The sequence below is a fragment of the Rattus norvegicus genome, chromosome 18, assembly GCF_036323735.1.
Source record: "Rattus norvegicus strain BN/NHsdMcwi chromosome 18, GRCr8, whole genome shotgun sequence".
Taxonomy (NCBI): Eukaryota; Metazoa; Chordata; class Mammalia; order Rodentia; family Muridae; genus Rattus; species Rattus norvegicus.
The window spans coordinates 27,445,715-27,468,501 of record NC_086036.1 but is presented as its reverse complement, the minus strand read 5'-3'; the positions used below and the strand labels follow the sequence as shown (position 1 = coordinate 27,468,501).

General features: G+C 34.5%; 1 protein-coding gene across 17 annotated transcripts in view; it reads right to left on the bottom strand.

The window, feature by feature from the left end:
• The window catches only part of Matr3 (matrin 3), a 46,232-nt gene that overhangs the window by 5,920 nt on the left and 17,525 nt on the right, over positions 1-22,787 (bottom strand). For 7 of the 17 annotated variants that reach the window (XM_063277180.1, XM_063277175.1, XM_063277176.1 and 4 more), the window contains 13 exons: positions 19,965-21,052; positions 15,163-15,224; positions 14,335-14,376; positions 13,921-14,033; positions 13,619-13,671; positions 11,656-11,781; positions 11,239-11,364; positions 10,870-11,037; positions 10,519-10,650; positions 9,381-9,424; positions 8,644-9,007; positions 5,600-5,822; positions 4,984-5,105 (listed from right to left, as the gene is read on the bottom strand). In XM_063277180.1, coding sequence (XP_063133250.1) covers positions 4,984-5,105; positions 5,600-5,822; positions 8,644-9,007; positions 9,381-9,424; positions 10,519-10,650; positions 10,870-11,037; positions 11,239-11,364; positions 11,656-11,781; positions 13,619-13,671; positions 13,921-14,033; positions 14,335-14,376; positions 15,163-15,224; positions 19,965-20,876 — 2,487 coding nt within the window. In that variant the 5' untranslated portion in view covers positions 20,877-21,052. Of the gene's footprint in view, positions 1-1,243; positions 2,298-4,983; positions 5,106-5,599; positions 5,823-8,643; positions 9,008-9,380; positions 9,425-10,518; positions 10,651-10,869; positions 11,038-11,238; positions 11,365-11,655; positions 11,782-13,618; positions 13,672-13,920; positions 14,034-14,334; positions 14,377-15,162; positions 15,225-19,964; positions 21,053-22,787 lie in introns of those variants that run through there. The other 10 variants (XM_017600886.3, XM_006254534.5, XM_063277182.1 and 7 more) reach the window with 4 other exon arrangements.

Here is a 22,787-nt window from a genome sequence, read left to right as displayed (position 1 = left end):
TTGGGTAGTGGTAGACATGCCTATAACCCCAGCACTGGGGTGGATCTCTTGACTTCCAAGCCAGCCAGTTTAGAGCTAATTCCAGGACAATCAAGGTTATACAAAGAAACCTTGTTTCAAACAATCTAAAAAAATAGTGTTACAGACTATTATAAGCAGCTTATTTACAAAACAAAAAACTAGACACCATCAAAACCAACACCAATACAAAGTGGACATTGTTTCTTTCTTTTTGGTTGTTTTGGTTTCCAAGATAGGGTTTCTCTGTGTAAAAGCCCTGGCTGTCCTGGAATTTTGTCACATAGATCCACCCACCCACCTGCCTCTAACCCCCAAGTGATGGGATTAAAGTCCTATACCACCATCACCCCGATAAAATCCGATTTCTTAAAGCCACAAATCAAGCTAACCTGTTCAAAGCATTCCTTAAGTTACTAAATTCATACAATAGGCCACACAACATGAGCCATCTATGTTGAGGGATATCAAGTTTCCATTTGTATAAGAACATTTCCTTTTTGCCTGTCTGCTTTTGAGACAAGGTTTTATAATGTAGCTTGAGTGGCCTGGAATTCTATAGACCACAAGGGTATCCAACTCCAAGGCAAACCTGCCCCTGCCTCACAAGTGCTGGGAATAAAGATAAATGCCCGTGCCTAGCCCTATCCACAGTTTTATTTTTTTTAGTTGCTGTTAGATTGAGGGGGAAAAAAAAAGGTAAGTAATTAGTAATAGCTAAGATTGGCAAGGATTTTTTGTGCATGTTACTAAAATTTTACCCAACAATATACTTGAAATATAATTTTAATACAAGTAGGCTGGAGAGGTCGAAAGACAATTACTTTTTGTCACTGAAACTGTTCTCGGGTCTTCAGATTATTTAACTCACCAAAATTTCCTTTCCGATTTTTGAAGCAGTGACAGACTAATTTTTCCAATGCTATTTTCAATTCTATTGCTAAAGGCAAGATATCTCTGAATTTGAACTTTTACAGTTTCTTTATCCTCAGTATTTATAACTGTTAGGTTAAAGAAAAAAAATTCTCATTTTTAGACATGTAACAAGAACAAGAAATCCATCAGCACTAAACCAAAATCTTTAGTAGTTTTTAGAACAGCAATGTAGAAGACTTAAATAATTTGTTAAAGCATGCATAAAAATTTAACAGTGAATAAAAAGTCACAACGGACAAATATTTTGGTTAACATTCCAAACATGTTTAACCAACCAATCAACATGGCCTAGGTTGTTTTTTTTTTTATTGGTATTCACTTCAGTAACTTGAATCCACAGATATAAGCAGTATATAACCAGAGAGTTACAAGTAAACACAGATTATACATGCAAATTTCTGCTCACAAAGGTCACATGTGCAGGTACATGAATTAGAAGCGTGCTTCTAGAATTATGGCCAAACTTTTAAAATGCAGAAATGTAAAATTACATCTTGAAAATATAGATGGTTTACACACTTCAAAAATCAAATGTTGCTTATACCGGAGATGTTTGACAGCTACAGGATTCAAGTGACAAGCAATAGGTTCTCAAGAAATTAATACTGGTCAAAGAGAACGGTAATATTTTTACATTTCACTGAAATAACATTGACTACTAGAATACAAAACCTAGCAGGAACTCAGAGGAAAAAAATTACAAATCTAAAGCCAATTACTTAATATATCTTATCATCTAAACAGCATGACATTAAAAGAAAACTGCACCTGCATTTGAATTCCAATCTCACATGAATGAAGTTCTCTAAAAATGCAATGCAACCGAAACAGCTTCCAAAGTCAAATGAAAAGTCTGCAAGGCTCAGATTAAAATGTGGAATGTTTCAGATGAAAAGTAATAAAAAATACAATTGGTTTTGTACTTTATTGAATGGAATCAAAAGTTGACATTTCTTTGAAGCCTTAAACTACTAAATTTCAGTTTTCTGAATGGTTCTATGTTATCTTTCTCTTAGTGGTGCAAGTTGTTTTCCATAGCTTACTTACAACAGTCAAATCTCTAGGAAGTACTTTTGTCTGTTGTCACTGATGAAACAAAAACTTTTTCATTAACTTAACCGTATGTGTACTTTTTGCTATAACACTTAAACACATGAACAGACATCTATTATTTTCCACTAAAACAAAAGAGTACAGTAGTTTTCTAACTATCAGTATTGTATTTAAAAAAGGTTAACATTAAAATCAAAGAACCATTGTTTTCTTTGAAATAATTAAGCTTCTTGTACATCTTAAGTTTCCTTCTTCTGCCTCCGTTCTTCTGCCAATTTATTCAGAAATTTCTGAGGGGGAAAAAAGAATTACAGGGACTAAGTAATTTAAGAAACACCTAGTATATGTATTAATTATAAAATAAAATATTCAGTCCAAGTTTAGGGACTTAACACTAATCCTTTAACATTTTATAAATGGGTTAATCTTAACATACAGAACTAAACTGGCTAGGACACAATAATTATGAAAAAAATGGGCAAATGTGGAAAAAATGGATATTTCAATGTGCAATTAACCCTAACTTTTACAATTGAGAATTCATATACGGAATAGCTAGATTAGATCTTTGCTGTAACAATTTCACTGACCTAAAAGAGCCATAGACAGTACTTGAAAGACTATGGCTATGATTGGCTGTGCTCTAAGAAGACTATATTTACAACAGAGGTAGCTGACCATCTATAATCTCCAATGTATAATTTCTAGACACCAATCTATTAAGACTTTTAGGGAACATGGATATTTTAAAAGAATTTGTTTCTTTATTTATGGTTAAAATATAGCAATATTTGTTATTGCAGATTGAGAGGGTTAAAAGCCATTATATCCTTAAAAAGAAAATGAAAACAAACAAGCAAACAAACAAAAAAAAAAAACAGAAGGAAAAAACCCCACAAAACATCTATTTAGTTAAGTGTCAAAACAGTTGAGTGTCAATTTGAGCAACATAAACTACCTAGTGACTTTTTAATGCAGCTGATTCATCATTTTCTTTAATGAAGAAGGAAAAAGGAAATATTTAAGTCATAAAGCATAACCTTCTAGGTAACAACACTGGTATTAACCCCACATAGCCTAAAATCCAATGTATTTCCAATATGAATGAAGCCATATCCATCCCAAAGTAAATGGTTGTTAGCACTTAATGGCAGGAAACATATAGATTACAAAAAGATACATTTGAAAACAACAAAAAATGATATAACAAAGGACAAATTATTCATTAAGATACAAGACTACTATTATCCACCAGTTGTCAAAGATAATAGAATTTCTCGTTTGAAACACTTCGGACCAGAAGTGTTAGGGAGTTCAGATTTGGATGAGGCCCCATAAAAACTAGTCCAAAGGTAATAATTACACCTCTTTTTCTATTTTTCATTTTTGTGCTTCAAAGCCAGGACCTTACACATGCTACCAAGAACTCTGCCACTGAGCTGCATTTCTATACCCTATAGGTAATTTTATTTTTAAGCACACGATTGATTATCTCAGTGATCTTCCTTGATTGCCTGCAACCTCATTCGCTAATGAAGGGTCCCTCAATGAAACCAAAAACTTGCTGAGAAAGCTGGTTTCACTAGCCAGCCTCCTCCATTTCCACCTTTGACAGCTAGAATTAATCTAGCCACCACCCCAACCATGTATTTACTTGAGTTCTAGGGAGCAGTCTTCTTGCTTTTCATAGCAAGCGGTTAACAACTAAGCCATCTCCCTAGCCCTTGAAATATAACTTCACACAATATTTTTAAATGTATCAACATTCTGATGATAATTTATTTCTGCTACTAAGCTACCACAGTATTATGGAGTATTTTTTTTTTAATTTATAAAAAAATTTTATGTGAGCACACTGTCACTCTCTTTAGACACACCAGAAGAGGGCACTGGATCTCACTACAAATGGTTGTGAGCCACCATGTGGTTGCTGGGAATTAAACTCAATCTCAGGACCTCTGGAAGAATAGTCCGTGCTCTTAACCACTGAGCCATCTCCCCAGTCTCATGTTAGAATATTTTTGACTGGCAGATTAGGTATATTCAACAGGTGGCAATTGTAACATTATAAATGACAAAGTATAAAAAACCAAATTACCTACGATTGAGTTCAGTACTACTTTTAAGTTTGCTTGTATTTCCTAATACTCAGGCAGGCCTTATAGAGGCTCCTAACTAAAAAACACAGTAGGACTTTTTCTTGTTTTCTGATGGGTTTTACTCATTTATAGTGTAATGCAGAGATAATGTGCTGGGTATAAGTAAGAACATCATTAGTGAGTAACATTGGAATAATAATCTTTAAATGGTAACTCATATTTATAATCCCAGTACTTTGGGAGGCTGAGACAGAAGAATCTCAAAGCCCGTATGACCTAGAAAGGGAGATACAGTCTCTAAAATGAATAAATAGAACAGAACTCTGCACCACAGAAACTCAAAAATTTTTAATTGCTCTATTTCTTTATTTCTTTTGTTGAGCCAAGGTTTCTCTGTGTAATCCTGGCTGTCTTGAAATTCAATCTACAGACCTGGCAGGCTTCAAACTCAAAAGATTGGGCTGCCTCTGCCTGCAGAGTGATGGAATGCATGCATCACCATCGCCAGGCCTAAGTGTTCTATTTAATGTTCAGACCCCTAGCATCTTTGAAATTTGAATAGTTTGAGAAAACATGGATAAACTATACTGCATAAAATGTAGTTAATTTGCCACATAGCTTAAAGAAGGATATGGTCTCCTCAATCTCATCTCCCAAGTCTAAGAATTATGGGTGTACTAAATAAATTTTGTTTAACCATTTGAGTAAAAAAGAGACTCAAATTTGTAGACCCCGTTAAACTCCTTAAAGCCCAGGCAATTATGGAAAAATGACTCAGAATTATGCTGGGTCCAGAGACATACACACATTGTATCTCACTTATTTCTATAACGTATTATCATTTGTTAGTTTTCACAAGTCTCCTCTTCAGCCTTACCTTTAATTTCTGATAATGAGGAAGGCTGCTGCAATGAGTATTCTTTGCAACTTCTTCATTTGTATAAAAGAGTGAACACAGCTTACAGTAAAACCCTGTTTTAGGTATCACATAGTCTATACCTAGAAACACAAACATACATTCTTACAAATTAAGTAAACTTAAATTTTAGTCTCAAATCTTTTTTTTCCTGTCAATATAATTTGAATCAGAAAACATGTGTGAGAAGTCCAGTATGGCCTAAGCTAAAAAACACCAACAACATCACATTACCCTTTCTTTTTACTTAACTAATATTCAAGATGCCACCTAATTGTAGTCTTAAAATGAAAGACAAGAATATATAACAAACACAAAACAAAAAGCAATGTGTAATTTTAGAAATCATTATGAGGAGAAAACACAGTGGGAATGGTAACATAATACAAAATTAGGAGACACAAGAAAGAGAAATATAGAGCAGTGTTAGAGTAAATTTACAAATTATTAAATTTACCAGGGGGCATAACTTTATACACTATCAGAGCTTATATACGATCAATTTTTAAGTCTTATTTTAATAAATTTGTTGGGAGAAATAGAAAAGGGGAAGAAGAAAAAAATCTTTAAAGCTCACCAACAGGAACATTAGGCTGATATGGTCCAATTCTATACTCATCTGGAATTGTATAGTCCTCCTTGTTCTCATCATTTTGGCCATCTGAATTATCACTTGCGTCTTTGTTTGGATCATCAGCATTCTCAGCAGATTCAGCACCTGGTTCTGTATTTTCCTCATTTTTAATCCCATTTTCCAATGCAGCTTCATTTTCTTGATCAAGTTCCTCAATCTTGTCCACCTTAATTTCAACCAAACCATCATCATTTTTTATTTAACTGTCATGCCTGCATATGAAATTTCATCTTCCTCATCACCAACCTCACCCATAGTGACAAAAACTTCCATGCTCCCTGGGAAATGCTGTTAACATAAATTTACCCTGCAACAATTATATTGCAGCATCCCTTCAATTTGTCTTACTTGAAGGGTAAAAGATAGTCTCTTTCTTCCTTGAGACAAGTCTCAAACTGGAGATGATAATCCCTCAGATTCCCTTTGCTCTCATACAAGGCTTGACTTTCAATTTATTATCTTATTATCTCAAAACACCACTTTCTTAGGTAAGAATACAGTTCAGGGCTGGAGAGATGGCTCAGAGGTTAAGAGCACCCGACTGCTCTTCCAGAGGTCATGAGTTCAATTCCCAGCAACCACATGGTGGCTCACAACCATCTGTAAAGAGATCCGATGCCCTCTTCTGGTGTGTCTGAAGACAGCTACAGTGTACTTATATATAATAAATAAATAAATCTTTAAAAAAAAAAAAGAATACAGTTCACAGATGCTGCATTTTCCTAGCATGTATAAAAATCTCGGGGCTGGGGATTTAGCTCAGTGGTAGAGCGCTTACCTAGGAAGCGCAAGGCCCTGGGTTCGGTCCCCAGCTCCGAAAAAAAGAACCCCCCCCCCAAAAAAAAAAAAAAAAATCTCAGCACCAGAAATCTTTAAATATTATTTAAGCAAGGAGACAATTTTTCTGCTAGACTTAGTAAAGTCTTCAAAAAGAAAGAAAAAAACAAAACAAACAAACAAACAAAAAACCCCTCAGTTTTTATTTTTTAAGGAAAAAAAAAGAATAAAATAGGTTTACTGAGCATAGTGTAAGGAACAGTAGGAGGGTCAGTTATAAGAGTACCAATTATGGCCAATTTAGCTTGTTATAGTAAAATTAAAGTAAAAGGTTTACAGTTGTTGCTCAGTGATAAAGTGTTTTCTTTCAATGTACTACCTTTAGAGAACCCTGTAGAAAAACAAATCCACCAAGTGTCAACAACACTCATACTTCACCAAATGAAAAGCCTCACTCATCTAAGAAACAAACACATGGGAGAATATTTATATCTGGGTTGGAGATGGCTCAGTGGTTGAATGGTGACTGCTCTTCCAGAGGACCTAGATTAAATTCCCATGACCCACATGACAGATCAAAACTGTAACTCTAGTTTCCAGGGTAGTTGACACACTCTCACAGACTTACATGCAATCAAAACATAAACGCACAAAATTAAAAAATACATCATTTAAAAAATTTCACAAAAAATGTTAAAAAGAATATTTACATTCCAGTGAGGGTACAACTCAGTGGTAAAGCCTGCTTAAGACTTGTTGTGCCCAAGGTTCTATATACTGAGCACCATCAAACAAACATACTCATTTAAAAAAAGGAAAGAAAAAGAAACTTCATTCTTTGTTTCCAAACAGGGTTTCTCTGTGAAACTGAGACCTGGCTCTCTCATTGAACTCATAGAGATCTGCCTGCCTCCTTCTCCCATGTACTGTGATTAAAGGCTACATTTTAATATCTGGATGTGCTCAATAATATGAAGGCTAGACAACAATCTTGGCTGACATTCATTAGATACCAGCTACCTTTTATTTTTGGGAGACAAGGTTTCATATACCCTGTGGTGACCTCAAGTTCCCAAGATAATTTAGGATGACCTTCAATTTCTCATTCTGCTTCTTTGTCCCTGAGTGGTAAGACTTACAGGTGTGAGTCACTATGTACAGTTTTTATGTAAATACTAAGCAAACACTCTGCCACTAAATAATATCCCTAGCCTTCATTTTCTAATGTATTTCCCTTATAAGTCATTAAAATATCTAACCTTGCTAGGTAAGTGGTGGTGCATGCCTTTAATTCCAGAGCTCAAGAGGCAAAAGCAGGCAATCTGAGTTCAAGGTCAGCCTGGTCCTCACAGCAAGTTCCAGGTCAGCAGGGCTACACAGAGAAACCCCATCTCAATAGAACAAAAAAGCAGAATATGAGAAACTTTGTGGGGGGAAAAAATCTTCAAAAAAGCCTTATGTTGTTTTTTAGTGTTTCCCACCACTACCATCTGGCTATACTGCTGAGTCATCTCTCCAGACCCTCCAAAAAAAGTTATTTTTCTTATAAAAAATTATTTATTCATTTATTTACTTATTTTTGAGGAAGTATCTCGGTTTTCCTGGCTCTCTTGGATTGAGAAATCTGGTTGCTTCTGTCTCACTCCTGCAATGTATCACCATATCTGGTACTCAAAAAGTTACTGAACTTCAAACTCATACCCATCTTTGTAGTTGTCTGGGTCTCTCTACATTGAACCTCACATTTCTGAGCTTATACCACATATAAGTGCTAAGGTCACACAGCCATGCCAGTATGGCTGATATCGTCTCGAAAACCAACATCAGAATTTAATACATATACTACAATACAAAAGCCTATATACATCTTTCTTGTACTCTTATTCCACAATTTCTTAAAAGTTGACTATTTTTTTGCAGCTATAATGCAGTGTCCTCTTTAAATGCTTTTATCTTGAACTGTACCTGATATATCTAACCCTGTTTGGACAAAAAGAAAAAACTTACATAAAAAATTGATCTTAGTATTCTAATTAAAACATCAATATAAAACTACCTTTTTGGGGCTGGGGATTTAGCTCAGTGGTAGAGCGCTTACCTAGGAAGCGCAAGGCCCTGGGTTCGGTCCCGAGCTCCGAAAAAAAGAACCAAAAAAAAAAAAAACAAAAAAACAAAAAAACAAAAAAAAACAAAAGAACAAAAAAACCTACCTTTTTAAGTTTTTTCTTGGATGTTGCACTTGCATCTTTTTTCACAGCTTTATCTGAAGGCTCCTTTTTCCCATCAGAAGATACATCCCCTAAATTAGCAAGATCAGTCTCATCACCCACTGAGCTTCCACTTTCTAGTAGTGCTGCAGCTTCTTCCTCATCGACAAGCAATTCATCTTCAGATTCAAGAAGCATACTGGGCTCCTGTTCTGTCTGGTCATCCTTGGTGTCTTTCTCACCATCCTCACCCGACTTCTCTTCTTGTTCTTTACCCTCAGCTGGATTCTCAGTCTTCTGAGCACCATCAGTTTTGGACTTCTTATCACTTGGAGATTCTTTTCCATCTGGAGAATAGGATCTTTTCCTGTAAAAAGACATTTTATTTGCAGAGTTGAAAAGTTAAACCCCAATATACCAATATGCATGATTAATATTGAATCCAATTTGGTAATATCCATCTCGCTAAGCCTGGGTCAACTGAGGTGGGAACTGACTGAAAAGAGAGAGCAAAGTAAGCCGAATGGAAGCATGCACCTCACTCACTTCCTGACTACAGATGTAACATGACCACTTTTCTCAAGTTCTCACTGCCATTACTTCCTATCTATGTCAGACCACCAATCTTTGAACTTTGAACAAAAATATTCTTTCCTGAAGTTGCTTTGGTCAGATAGTTTCTCACAGCAAAAGACTAGCAATTACTACATAATATACAGACACAAGCAAAATCAAATTACCGAGATTTATCTTTTTTCAGTAAGTCAATGCCTCTGTTAGGAATCTAAAAGATAAAAATTTTGTAAAAGTTAAATACATTAAAACTTACTCATTTCTAGAACATACATATCAATCAAGTAACAATCTGTAACTCTCCTTTATATAATCAATCTGTACAACCATACCCAACAAAATCTGCCTGGATTTAAAAGTTTCATCTCACCACTGAATCAATATAGAAGCAAGCAATGTAACATTTTGGTAATATAATTAAACGGGTTGAAATGGAAGATCTTTCATGAAACAAAATATACTGGAAAAAAAAAAAAGATACTTTTTCTTCTCTTTTCTGAGGCACTATCTCACTCTGTAACTCAAGGGAGCTACTTCTACTTGCTTCTGCTATTCAAGTGCTGGGATTAATAGTGTGTACCACTGTGCCCAGCCCAGAGTTCTCATCTTTATATGGGCTTTTTTGGGCTTATTTTATAAGGGTTTTGTCTGAATTTTTTTTTTCTTTTTTTCGGAACTGGGGACCGAACCCAGGGCCTTGCGCTTGCTAGGCAAGCGCTCTACCACTGAGGTAAATCTCCAATCCCTGTCTGAATGTTTTTAATATACCACATACATGCCTGATATACACAGAGATTAGAAGAGAGTATCAAGTGTTGAGTTTTGGTCTATGTATTTATAAGGCTAAATTCTGTATCCCAAGGTCTAGTTGCTCCAAGAAGAGTGAATTCTCCCGTATAGCACCTTTTGTTGTGCAAACCTTGCTCCTTAATTTAAAACCATTGGTTGCATAAAAATGTCCACACCCAATTACTGGTGGAAATAAATATAGGCAATTTATTTATCAGTTTTAAATTGGTTCTACTACAGGTCAGATCTTGAAACAGGAGCCACAGGTTGAGTCATGTGGGTGATGGGAACTGAGTCCATGTTCTTGGCAAGAATATCAAGTGCTCTTCTTCCCCAATAAGTCATTAAAGCTTTAAGATTAAGCCTGTCTATCTGGCTGTGTAGTAGAGTGTACAATAAATAAAGTCCAGAGACCCTCAGAGGCTAGGAAAAGGTGAATTCAGCAACCTGGAGCAGACTGGGTTACATAGTTAGACCTTGTCACCTAAAATATTAAGAGTATTAAGCAATACATACCCTCAGCACCAGTTTTTTATATTTCTCAGACAAGTCAACTTTAACACATCTTCCCTGAAACCAAAGTGCCTTCTTTAGACAGTGGTCAACCATTGCCATTGCATCTTCTCTGGTTTCCATCTCAATAAAAGCCTGGAAGGAGGAAGGGAAGGAAGGAGAGAAACCAATAATGGTTTACTTTTACTGGAACTGCATTAAAATTATTTTATTCTATTTCCCACTTTGTACTTTTTAAAACTTTAATGCTTTATCATGGGCATCTAACTAAAATGTATGCATTTCTAACTATTGACATCTCCTCCCAGCAAACCACATTGAGAACTATTAGAAAAACCTGGCCATGTGCATTACCTGACTTTTCATCCTCATCAATATATAATTTTTTATTTTCCCATAAGGCTCTGCAAGCTTGAGGACAGCACTGTCAGAATAGCCAGAATGAGGTAAATTGCTGAGATGTATCACACGTCCAAGTTCTTGCTTTTGATCAAACTTCTGATCTGGTTTTCCTTCAGGTTTCTTTAAAAAATACAAAAACAAGACCAAGGAGGAAATTTAAAAAAAAAAAAAAAATCAAAAGGCAAGTTAAAGGTTGATAGTTATGCTATAATTACTAACAGGTTAGGGTTAGGGTTTAATCAAGCAAACAAATGCAGAAATGGTATATTAAGCTGACTATATAAAAAAACTTAGAGGTAAGGACAAATGAAAGGCTACTACCTTTATTCTCTTATACTTCTGGGATAAATGAACTCTCACTGGCTTGCCAAACACTAATGCTGGTGTAGTTGTATAATAATCCACAGCAGCCTGAGCATCTTCTGTGGTCGCCATTTCAATAAATGCCTAAAATTACACAAAAAGAAATTTCTAAAAATGTTGTCCCCAATATCTACAGATTCCACATTATTGTATTTAATCATTTAATAGAGCATCTTCAATAACCAAAATGCAGAAGACCACTGTTGTCAAGCTGATATTTTACTTAGGAATCAAACATTTCATTTACTAATAATCTATTTAGCTTTTGGATCTTACCTTTTCCTGATATTTAAAATTGACAATTAAAAATGACACCAAAACTATTAAATTTCATTAATATATGAATGCTATGAATAACTGATGTCTAACTCATACCTCATTAATTTTATTTAGAATCAGATGATTTGAAATGACTCCAAATGGTTCTACCAGTTGTAATAGCTGGTATCTCAAGTTTTTTCCTCGCTGAAAATCCATAATGTGAACAACTCGGCTGGTTTCCTACACATTAGAGGGGAACACAGACAGACATACACACACACCCCCCAAAAAAATCATTAAGAGTTCTTTAAAAAGCATTTGAGATACATAAGTATGTATTTCCCAGACAATAGTATATTACTATTAGGATGTAGTAACTATAAAGCCCCAGGTTAAATATCTATCACTAATTTAAACATATACAACTTTCATGTATTTTTTTTTGGTTCTTTTTTTTTTTCCCCCGGAGCTGGGGACCGAACCCAGGGCCTTGCGCTTCCTAGGCAAGCGCTCTACCACTGAGCTAAATCCCCAACCCCTCATGTATTTTTTTTTATGTGTGTGGGTATTCCCACTAGTGCCTGTAGAGGCCAGAAGAGGGTTAGATTCCCTGGAGTTGGAATCATAAACCATTGTGAGCAACTCAAGAGTTGGCACCAAATTCCAACAGTCATATATGTAACTACTAACTGCTCAGAATCTCTGTCTCCATACTAACATATTTTTAAAAAGTAACTTCCCCCCAAGTCATCATCTTAATGTTTTGGGCTGTGTTTGTGTGTGGGTAGGTATTTCTTGTTTTGGATGGTTAGGGAAAAAAATATACTGCTCTGTTTTTGAGACAGGGCCTCTCTGTGTAACAGCCATGGCTGTCTTCAAACTCACTTGAACCTCTGCTTCCAGTACCAGGACTAAAGGCATATACAACCATACCTGGCTACAATCAATACATTTTATATTGAAAAGAAAAGCTGGATCTGTTGATATAGTCATTTGGGAGGCAGAGACACCACCCTGTGCAACGAAGTTTAAGGCCAGTCTGATCAACTTTCAAAACAAAGAAAAGAAAGGGAGGCAAGGCTGCACTGTAGTTTCAAAAAGTCTCTTAGGGGTTAGGAATTTAGCTCAGTGGTAGAGTGCTTGCCCAGGAATCGCAAGGCCCTGAGTTCGGTTCTCAGCTTGGGGGATGGGTAGGGGTTCTGTGTGTCTCTCTACTGATTCTTTTTTTTTTTTTTTGGTTCTTTTTTTCGGAGCTGGGGACCGAACCCAGGGCCTTGCGCTTCCTAGCTCTCTACTGATTCTTATTACATCATTCTTCCTCTGTGGTTTGTCAAGACAGGGTTTGTCTATAAAACCCTGGCACCTACAGAAAGATCTGCCACCTGGCCCTTACTACATTCTTTAAAATTGTAAGTGCGGGCATTCACATGCTATGATGTTAGTGTGGAGGTCAGAACAACTTGTGGGAGCTTGTTCTTTCCTTTTACCGTGTGGGTCCTGGGAATCAAACTCAGTTGCTACTGCTGAGCCATCTTTCCAAGTTATTTCTGTTTATGAAAACTATACACCCAACTGGATGAATACAAAGTTCCTAATACTCTAAATCAAGGTAAGGTCTTTTAACTCCTACGAGTCATGTCAAAGTGTAATGACTTAAAAAATATTTTATTTTTTTTAAAAATAGGATCACATTATATAGCCCCTGGCTGGCCTCAAACTCAAAAGAGATTTGTCTGACGTTGTCCCCTAAATGCTGGAATTAAAGTACATGCCCTCACACCCAGCAAACCTAATAGTTTTCGAACTAAAATACCCATCTTGGTATAGGAACTGTGATTCAGATTGAATTAACACCAGATTGGGCATTGGTGGTACTGCCTTTAATCCCAGCATTCTGAGGCAAAAGCAGTTGCATCTCTGAATTTGAGGCCAGCCTAATCTACAACAGCCTACACAGAGAAACTGTCTTGAAATCCCCTAAACCCCAACAAAAAAGATTCAAATAATAAGCATTTAAATGGAATCACATTCCCAACAGCAATCAATTATGGATAGAAACAATAGCTGTATCACGGACCACTCTGCCTTTTTGCATGTGTCTTGGTCCCTGTAGGTTCCCATTACCAGCACCTGTGAAGAGGGAATAAAAATTTTTTAAATGACTCACAATAAATATATTTCCTTTACAAAGCAAGGTAGTTTTATTTTAAAAGTGAACATCTTTCAAATATAAACAGAAAGACATTTATAAATGACTATCTTTTCATGCTATGTTACTTTAAAAGAACTTTTCAACATATATCCATAAACCACCATTTACACTAAAGACAGTTACAATAAAGGTTGCTAGAAAAGGCATTATGAATTTCATATAATCACCCAGATTTCCTCTTGGTCCAACTGCTGGTCCTCCAAGATGAAATGAAGGAGGTGGCGGTCCCAGAATTCCCGGTGCTGGGTTTGTTGACTGCTGCAGCATGAATGGATCACCCCTAGTAACAATGAAATAAGTAATGTACAATAAAAAGGTTCATCAGAAATAAAGAACCTCTTAAATAATTATGACTATGTTAAGCTTTAGAAATATTTGTATATTAAGTAGTAGAGAATGTGTAACAGTGAAAGAAGAAAAATCACTCTATTATTTTCTGAAAATTCCTTACACTGGTACTTTAAAAAAGTTATTTGGTGAAGAAATAAAAAAAAAATTTTTTTTAATGAAACAAAGTTAAATTGGGTTCCTTACATTGATCTCCTTTATAAACAATAAATAGCCTAAAAAATTTAACTTACATTGTGTGTCCAGTATCATTGTCAGGATTCCATTCTGGGTAGCTTTAAAAAGATCAGAAAATTAATTTTAAAATAAAATGATTCTTCTCACAAAGTAGCTTTGTTAAGCCTCTAAAACAAAGATGATTTATTAGTAAAGTTATCTGAGAATCTACATTGTTAACATTTAATAGACATTTCAAAAAGAACTTGAGATACCAAATGATTTGGAATAAACCTGGAGTTGTAAATATCAGTGATAAATGCTAAAATGCTTCCTTTATCTTGTTAAATTGTAAGCAAGGAAAATGCTGCACAAGGAATTAGAAAGTAGGTTATATAAAGGAAAAAAAAAAAGAAAAACCAGTTTCCTTCCCCAATATTAAGTATCAGAGCAGAGTTAAGGTATGGCACCAGAAAGAATGAACAACCCCAAAGGAACTAGGTATGTATGGATAATATGTACTATAGTAGCCTGTTTCTTTGAATTCCATTTAAACGTAGCAGTCAAAATTCCAAACTAGAGCCATGTATGTCAAAAGCTTTCCATGGGAAACTTCACTTGGTTTCTAGCAATTTTCAATTATTCCTCCATATTTTTTTTGTTCTATACCATGTATTAACTATTATTAAAGTGCTATCTTTTCTTTAATTCTGAAATTCTTAAAAAGCAGTAGCAAAGCATCTATTATTCATTAAGATATACTTATATATCTGTAATTAAATATTAACCACACACCATCAATTATGGAGTAACACCATATGTGTAAGTTAATGATGAAACCCCCCAAACCAATACTGGCTGTTTCTGATTCATAAGGATGCTTTATATGTATTTCAAATTCCTACATTTCAAGAAGAAGCTGGCATCGACGACTGTGACTTGCTCCATTGATATGTTGACTCCACTCCTGCAGCAAAGTAAATTAGTAGAATTAACAAAAATTAATAGCTAAGGTCTTTATATGAACCATTAATGTTTATGGAGTATTAGATTGTATAAACACTTTGTGATACATTAAATCTTATTGGTTTATATTAAAAACAATTCCTGAGCACTTAAAGCTTGATCCTGCCCTCAAATACTCTATGCACATTCTTGGAAAAACTGGATTAACTTGATCAATACAATTGACACCTGACATGGAAAGATGTAAATATTAAAGATCAAGAAAAATAATGGATCTTGAGGTCAGCTGAGCACAGTAACTGCTGTGGACCAAACTCATGTATCCACTGTTATGGGAACTGATATTTAATAATAATCTGCATGTTCAAATAGCCACATATCTAGATTTCTAGAAAAAGTGTGTGATTAGCTTAAAGTTGAATCTTTAATTTCTCTAGCCTTTTAAACAAATTCCAAGTATACTATACTTTCTACTATAGCAAAAACAAAAGAAAACTCCCCAAACCAAAAATTAACAAAAAAACCTCAACAACAACAACAACAACAACAACAACAACAACAACAACAACGTCCAAAAGGCCAACATGATTTAATGGAAATGGTTTATCTAAGAAATGTTCCCCGTTTATCAAAATTTCAAGTTTTCATATTTCCCTTTAATAGAATAATTTTAAGGTGTCTTTTTCCAAAATTTGAGAAAAACAATGTATTCCATCAATATTTTCTACTTTGAGATTGATTTTAAAATACAAGGCATTAACTAAACTTATCTGATTCAAATTAATTTATCTCTAGGAAAAAAGAAATCCAGTTTAGTTTTTTTATCCAAAATTAATAGTTAAGATGGGCTTTGCCACCAAAATGTTTCAGCTTATTTCCTAAGTTACAATGTAACTAGGTATATCTCCCAAGTTTAAATTATTTAAATTCACTAAGTCTTCTGCTGTGAAGGACAAATGAAATTAATAAAGGTAAACAAACTATCAGAACCCTCACAAATATATGAGGCTATTTATACTGAGCTGTTTTAAAAATCCATATTGTTGTACAAGTAGCTTTGATTTTTTTCAAATTCCCACAAATCAATTTCTAAAATATTCACTTTTCTTGAAAGTTCTAATAGAATATAAACATGGGCGAGCAATGTAATTTTCTGAAATGGGGATTAGAGAGCTTTAGCTAAAGGAAAATATAGCATCAATTCAACAATTTGCCTTTTATAAAGGCCCAAAATGGAGTTTTATAAATTGGATGCTAATTTCTAAAGTTTGATTTGTTATAGTCTTCATATACTTTATGCTCTAAGAGTGTTAACTAAAATCCTATGAAAGAACTGAAATGGAACATAGAGAAACAAAATAATGCTTAGACTGTGAGGTGCTATCAACTACGTACTATTTTTAGTAACTCTGAAAACTATATTCTTTCAAAAGTTATAGCTAATAGGAACTTGAGAGATTTCTATTGATGTTATACAATAGTTTCTACTTGCAACACAATAGACCATTACTGGAAGCCAATTTAAAAATAGCTATAAGCAAGAGGCGCCATAAGTAAATTCACAAAATTCAGGAAAGGGACCAAACAAATCCATCAACCTAAAGAATTTCAGAACAATTTCAGATAGAAGTATTGATCCTTAAGAAGCAGTGTTTTAGGAAAAGAATAAATGTTATATTAAGCATGCTTCTGAATTTACAGGAAATAGAAAGGACACAGAGCTGAAAAGAAATTATATCCAAATACCCCATGTCCTTTAAGTTTCAAGTTTATGGTAAAAAATGTGGCTGGTCTTTCAAGTACTAGAAAGAAGGCCAAGATCAGAAATTTAGTCACATACCTCCCACCCATCCATCATAATCAGCTCTACTGTACCTAAGCTCTTATTGTCTAGTTTAAAATGAGGACTAAGAATTCAACTGTTAAAAAAACAAAACCAACCAAAACCAAACCAAACCAAAAATAAATAAATAAATAAATAAAACAAAAAACAAAAACAAAAACAAAAACAAAAACAAAAAAACCAAACAAACCCCCCAAAACCTTCTTGATTATGTTAGTTTTAAAATAATCGTTCTAGAAGCATTTCGAAAGTGGCAGAATAAAGACCTAATTAGTAAAAGGAAAAAATACAAACTCAAAGTCATTAGACAAAAATACCGCAGTGGGTATTTTCTCTAAGTTTAAAGAAGTTTGAAATTGTATGCTATTTGATGTTCTAAAATGACCTTGAAAAGAACTCAAAGATCATTACTTACAAATCACCTAAAAATATAAAAAAAGGGGCACTCCATCAAGACAAGTTACATCATGCTTTTCATGTAAACTTTGTATAATGTAGGCTATTTAACATTACCCTTACGTGAAACCGACAGATTTTTCCAAGTTATGCAGTGATACCAGAGAGCAGGATACTTAACTTTTTTTTCATTGTTTATGTCTACCACAGGATTTTTTTTTTTAAAGTTAGGTCTGTATCTGTTCACAGTTTATTGCTGAAGTAAATAATTAATTGCCTTCTCAATGAATCAGATACACAGAAAACATCAGCCAAGTTGAGGCTGTAAAACTATAAAACTTAGAAAACCCACATACTTAAAACTTGTCCCAAATGGTCTAACCTACAAACACAAATTTTATAAACCCAATGGTTAAGCAAAAGTCTTCTAAAATAATTGTTAAATATACCTAATATTAAGAGTATTCAAACTAGAAACTAAGCATTTTTATAGGCTAAAAACACTCCTCAATCCAAATTGTCAACATGTATTTCAAACTGCTCTTTTGTTAATTTACTAGGAAGTAGTAAAATTCAGGGGCAAAAAGCCTTATACAAAACAGAAACTTTTATCTGACAAATCCTCTTATGTTCCTTTCTTCCAATAGCAAAGATTCACAGTTAAGATCACTTTCATTTGATCACTGTAACTATTTCCCTTAAAATTTAGAAATCTTCTCTAAGAATACCAGTCAAGTAATTTCTGCTTGGTAAAGAGTTTAAGAGGTAACATAGAGGTCAATCGAATTTAATGGATCTTTTTTTATTGTTTTAATTTACGGGAGACTAAACCTTAAAGTTTAGTACAGAGTAAAACCATGGCATATTTAGTGTATCTAGAAAATTGGTAAAAAATAAATAAAAAAAAGAACTCTTTAGAGTTCCAGGTTCACTTCTTTGTTGAGGCAGGGTCTCATTATATAGCCCTGGCTGGCCTTGAGATCAGGCTAGCCTTGAGAGCCACCGGTCTCTGCCTCCCCAGTGCTGGGAGTACAGGCGTGAGCCACCAAGCCACACGCTCCACTTCTTAAAAAAAAACAAAACAACAACAACAAAAAAAAACAAACTATATTTGGCATTTACGGTAACTTATTTGATATAGGATCTAATCACAGAAAGAGAATAAAACAAAAAAGTTAACAGGGTTTGGTGGATTAAAAAAATGCCAAACACTAAAAAATGAAGTTAAAAGAAAATTATATGAAAAGAAAATGTTCCAGCTATTGCTGTAAAGAAAAACCTGTAACAGTAACCATAAAATCAATCTCATGGTAGCACTTATTCTAGTTAGGTAGAATACTACAAAGCACACTGGGGAAAACGGATGGTCATAGATAGATAACTGAACAAGCTAGTGGGTTGCTGCAGCACCATTGACTTTAAGTCAACTGCAATATATACTGAAAAATAGATTTTAAAACCCCATGAGAATAAGTAACACTGAAAAAGTGGAAAGAGAAGAACAACATATTTAAAAGGGCATTTGAAATGGTTTCCATTTTGCCAGATGTGATAATTAAAGGAGAATTAGGTTTTCTTTTCCCCCCACAAATGACTATACTACAAGTACAATAAGCCTAAGTCAGATAAAGAATTTTTTTAAACAAGGAACACAAAGTAGGATAATGTAGTCAATGATTTATCAGAGTCTCTAAAGGGACAGATGCAATAAATATGGGATAATAAAAAGTGAGCTTTGAAGTATGCTTAAGGAAGTTGTGGAAACAGAGAAAAAAATGATGAAATTTTTCAGTCATAGTATGAGAGTTTGTGTTAAATGGAAATTAAAAACGGAAGAATGAACTAATCTAAAATATGAAACATACTGAAACACACACCAGGGCTCTACATTAACTCTTTCCCTGTAGCCACAGATAAGGAAAAAAGAGAATTGTATAAGAATATATATTTGACTACATATAAATCAGCAATCAAGACAGATGGAAAGCTGAAATCTAGCATCCTAAATGGAAAGCACATTATCTTCAGGGAGAAAAAAAAAATGCTTAAAACAATTCAACAAAGCAGACTGGGGGAGAAAAAAGCCTGCTTAAATATGATTAAGAACATACTGATTAAAAAAAGAAAGAAAAAGAAAATAAGAAAAGAAAAAACACCAAAAACCAAAAACAAAACAAAACAAAACCAACCACCACCACCACCCCCCAAAAAAAACAAAAAACAAAAACAAAAACAAAAAACAAAAAAAAAAAACAAGGTAATTCCAGTGGATGACAGCTTTGTGGCAAGAAGCATTCTAGGTAGACTGTATTATTAATGTAAAGCCCTGGTTCATATTGCTCAAAAACAATTACCTTCCAAATAAAGTGTTCTCAAAAGTAAAACAATTCTTGATCAACTCAATGTCATCAGACTACAGAATTAAGAGTAAAAGATATAGATAAATACAGAATAGGCACTACAATGTAAAAGAAATTAGAAGCATCTGTTGCTTTAACTCACCTTATTAGAATGAACTGGCAAATCACATATAGAGCACAGATGGGGATAACCCTTCGGTAAGAGTCCATGGAAGTCTTCAATATTGCTACTTGGAGGAGCGCCCCTCTTTTTCTCAAAGAGAGATCTCTCTTGTAAGGGGCCAGGACCACGTCCCATTCTCTCATACTCACTGTCAAATTTATGATAGTTATGCGAGGTCTCACCAAAAAAAGAATCATCCCTACACCTTTCTCCATCTCTTAATCTGTCATCTTCATAATCCATTCTGTCATAATAACCAGATTCTTGAGAACGACTTCCATGGTCATAATCAAGCACTGGGTTGAGACTAGGACCACGATCATCAAAACTATCTCTTCTAAAATGCCTTTTTTCTTCCCAATCATCCCTAGGTACTCTGTATGGTGGCTCCCGTGTAGCAGATCTGCCATCTCTACCATAACTCAATGTAGGGCCTTCTTCAGTTCTCCTCCTTTTAAGCTGTAGAAGAATTTGGGGCAAGTTCTCAGGAGTAATCTTGTCCTCTGGATAACGACTCAGTTCATCTAAGTCTCTAGCAGACAGACCAAAGCTGGCCAAAATATTACTGGCCTGGTCTGTATCTCCACGGTGTTGAGAAGACAAAGGGAGTGGACCTCTACTTCCAATGTTAAATATAGACTGCAAATTATGGGAAGAAGTACTAGCAGAAGACAGTGCACTATGAGCTCCTTGTTGATTCAATGAAGAACTCATTCCAAGATTCATTAAGCTAGCAAGGCGTGCAGTACCCTGGTTCATCCTTCCAAGAGATGCTGGCATACTTAAAGACTGGGTAGCAGCAGCAAGAAGGCCTATTCCTGCTGCAGACAGGTCACGCCCATGACCCTGTGAATCCCTACCGAGAGATGACTGCTGGAATGACTTGGACATTGTAGAACTATCTCTTGTCTATTTTATAGATCAAAAAAAAAATGTTTTAAAAGACGGCCAAAAAGAAAGCTCAAACTAGAAAGCTAGGTTAACTTTGCTTCAAAAATGGTAACGCCAAGAAAAAGGATCAATAAGGACTGTAGAATCTTCTTCAAGCTGAGAACCAGCAGACAACTCTGTAGAAAAATAAGCAGTTTTAGTCATAAATCCCTTTAAGTAGATGCCGTTTTTTTTTTTAAAGAAAAAAAATTTACGCATCATGTTGATTAAAAAAAACCACTTAAGATCTCAAACTTACAAGGAATTTCATTACATATCTTAAACAGATTCTGGATATATGCAGAGCCTGCATATAGATATTTAAAAAGTAGCTTTTCATGCTGAAATTTAACAAAGGGAATTTCAAATTGGGCTTAAAAACATTTAAATCCAAATGCGAGATGTTTTGGTGCATCAAAATTGCAGTGAAAACATTGATGGGCTTCTCTTAGAAGAATAAAAATATACTCTATCATACAATGCTGAAGTTGTAGAAGACTAAAAAAAAAAAAATCAAAATTAAAAAAAAAATCAAGGTCAGCAAGTCAAAGATGAACCAGTTGTATTCTGCTTTGGAAATGAGACCTATTATCACTCTCAGAAAGAACCAAGTAAAATCACAAGTAAATGAAGCTTAGGGGTCAAGCATCTGATGTAAGATCTAAGATCAAGTAACAGTTGAGACCTTCATGCAGCAAAAATAACTCAAGGTGAAGACAGATGTGAATAAGAAAAATAAGTAATTTCCTACAAATTTAAGCCACACAACTAACTGCCTTCTTACTGACCATCCTATACCAGGCAGTGCTTACTTGATAGCTACTCTTGTAAAGAGAACAATTTTGGTCAGTATAGAAACAGACCTACCAAGAAAAAAACCCAGATATAGGAAATACAGGTGATATAAAGAAGGGAACATCCCAAGTTAGCACCTATTATTATTCATTTTTATGTTCAAGGCTATAATATCTCTAGAGTTCAAAGCTTATAAATTAAATCTAAGACCTTGTTAACAGATTTCTGCAAACTCTTCACAAGAATAGCCCAGTAGCTTGAAACCTTTTAACTCTGATTATGATCCTTCAAGATGTGTTTCTGGATGAAACTTATTAAACCTGTTGCACTGTATCTGAAAACTATTATAAGGATATGCAAAGTATTAAATATGATTCCCATAAAGCATTAGTTAAAAGACACAATACAACCAGTGTTTTCTGTAGGACAATTTTGTAATCACAATCACATACAAGATAAATCTGATCAATCTGCCACAGATTTCTACTATGATGCATTGCCTTTTCAGTTTCATGTTTGATTAGCCATATACCTGAGCACTGGTAGTTTAGTAAAATTTATTATACTAAAACCCAGAAAACACCCAATAGTTAAAAGTCAACTATAGGATCAATTCCATCAATGATAGATTAAAGGAAAGATATATTGGACGAACACAGAGGTAGAGGAAGAATAAAAAAAAAGTTACAGGCAAGAAAGATTTGGACTAGATTTAAAAAAATAGATGTAATAAAGTAAGACACAAATGCTATCAGTGGTAGCTGGAATTACAGATGTTTTTGTACACCAAGAAAGATGAATCTGAGAAAAGACACCAAGGAAACTAGTTCTAGACAAGATCCACTTATGTAATCTACTTAAGCTTTGAGTTAAGATTAACGAAGAGAAGAGTTAGTGAACAGTGGATGAACATTTCAATAACAGTATCTTTAAAATGCCACATAGGACAGCAGGTTGAAATACTATGTACATTAATATTAATGTCTACATTTTATATATACTTTTTAAAAAAAGGAGCCATGTTCAAAATAAGTTTTAAAACATCAGGGTTAATGTTTATCACAGCTTTGACTTTCA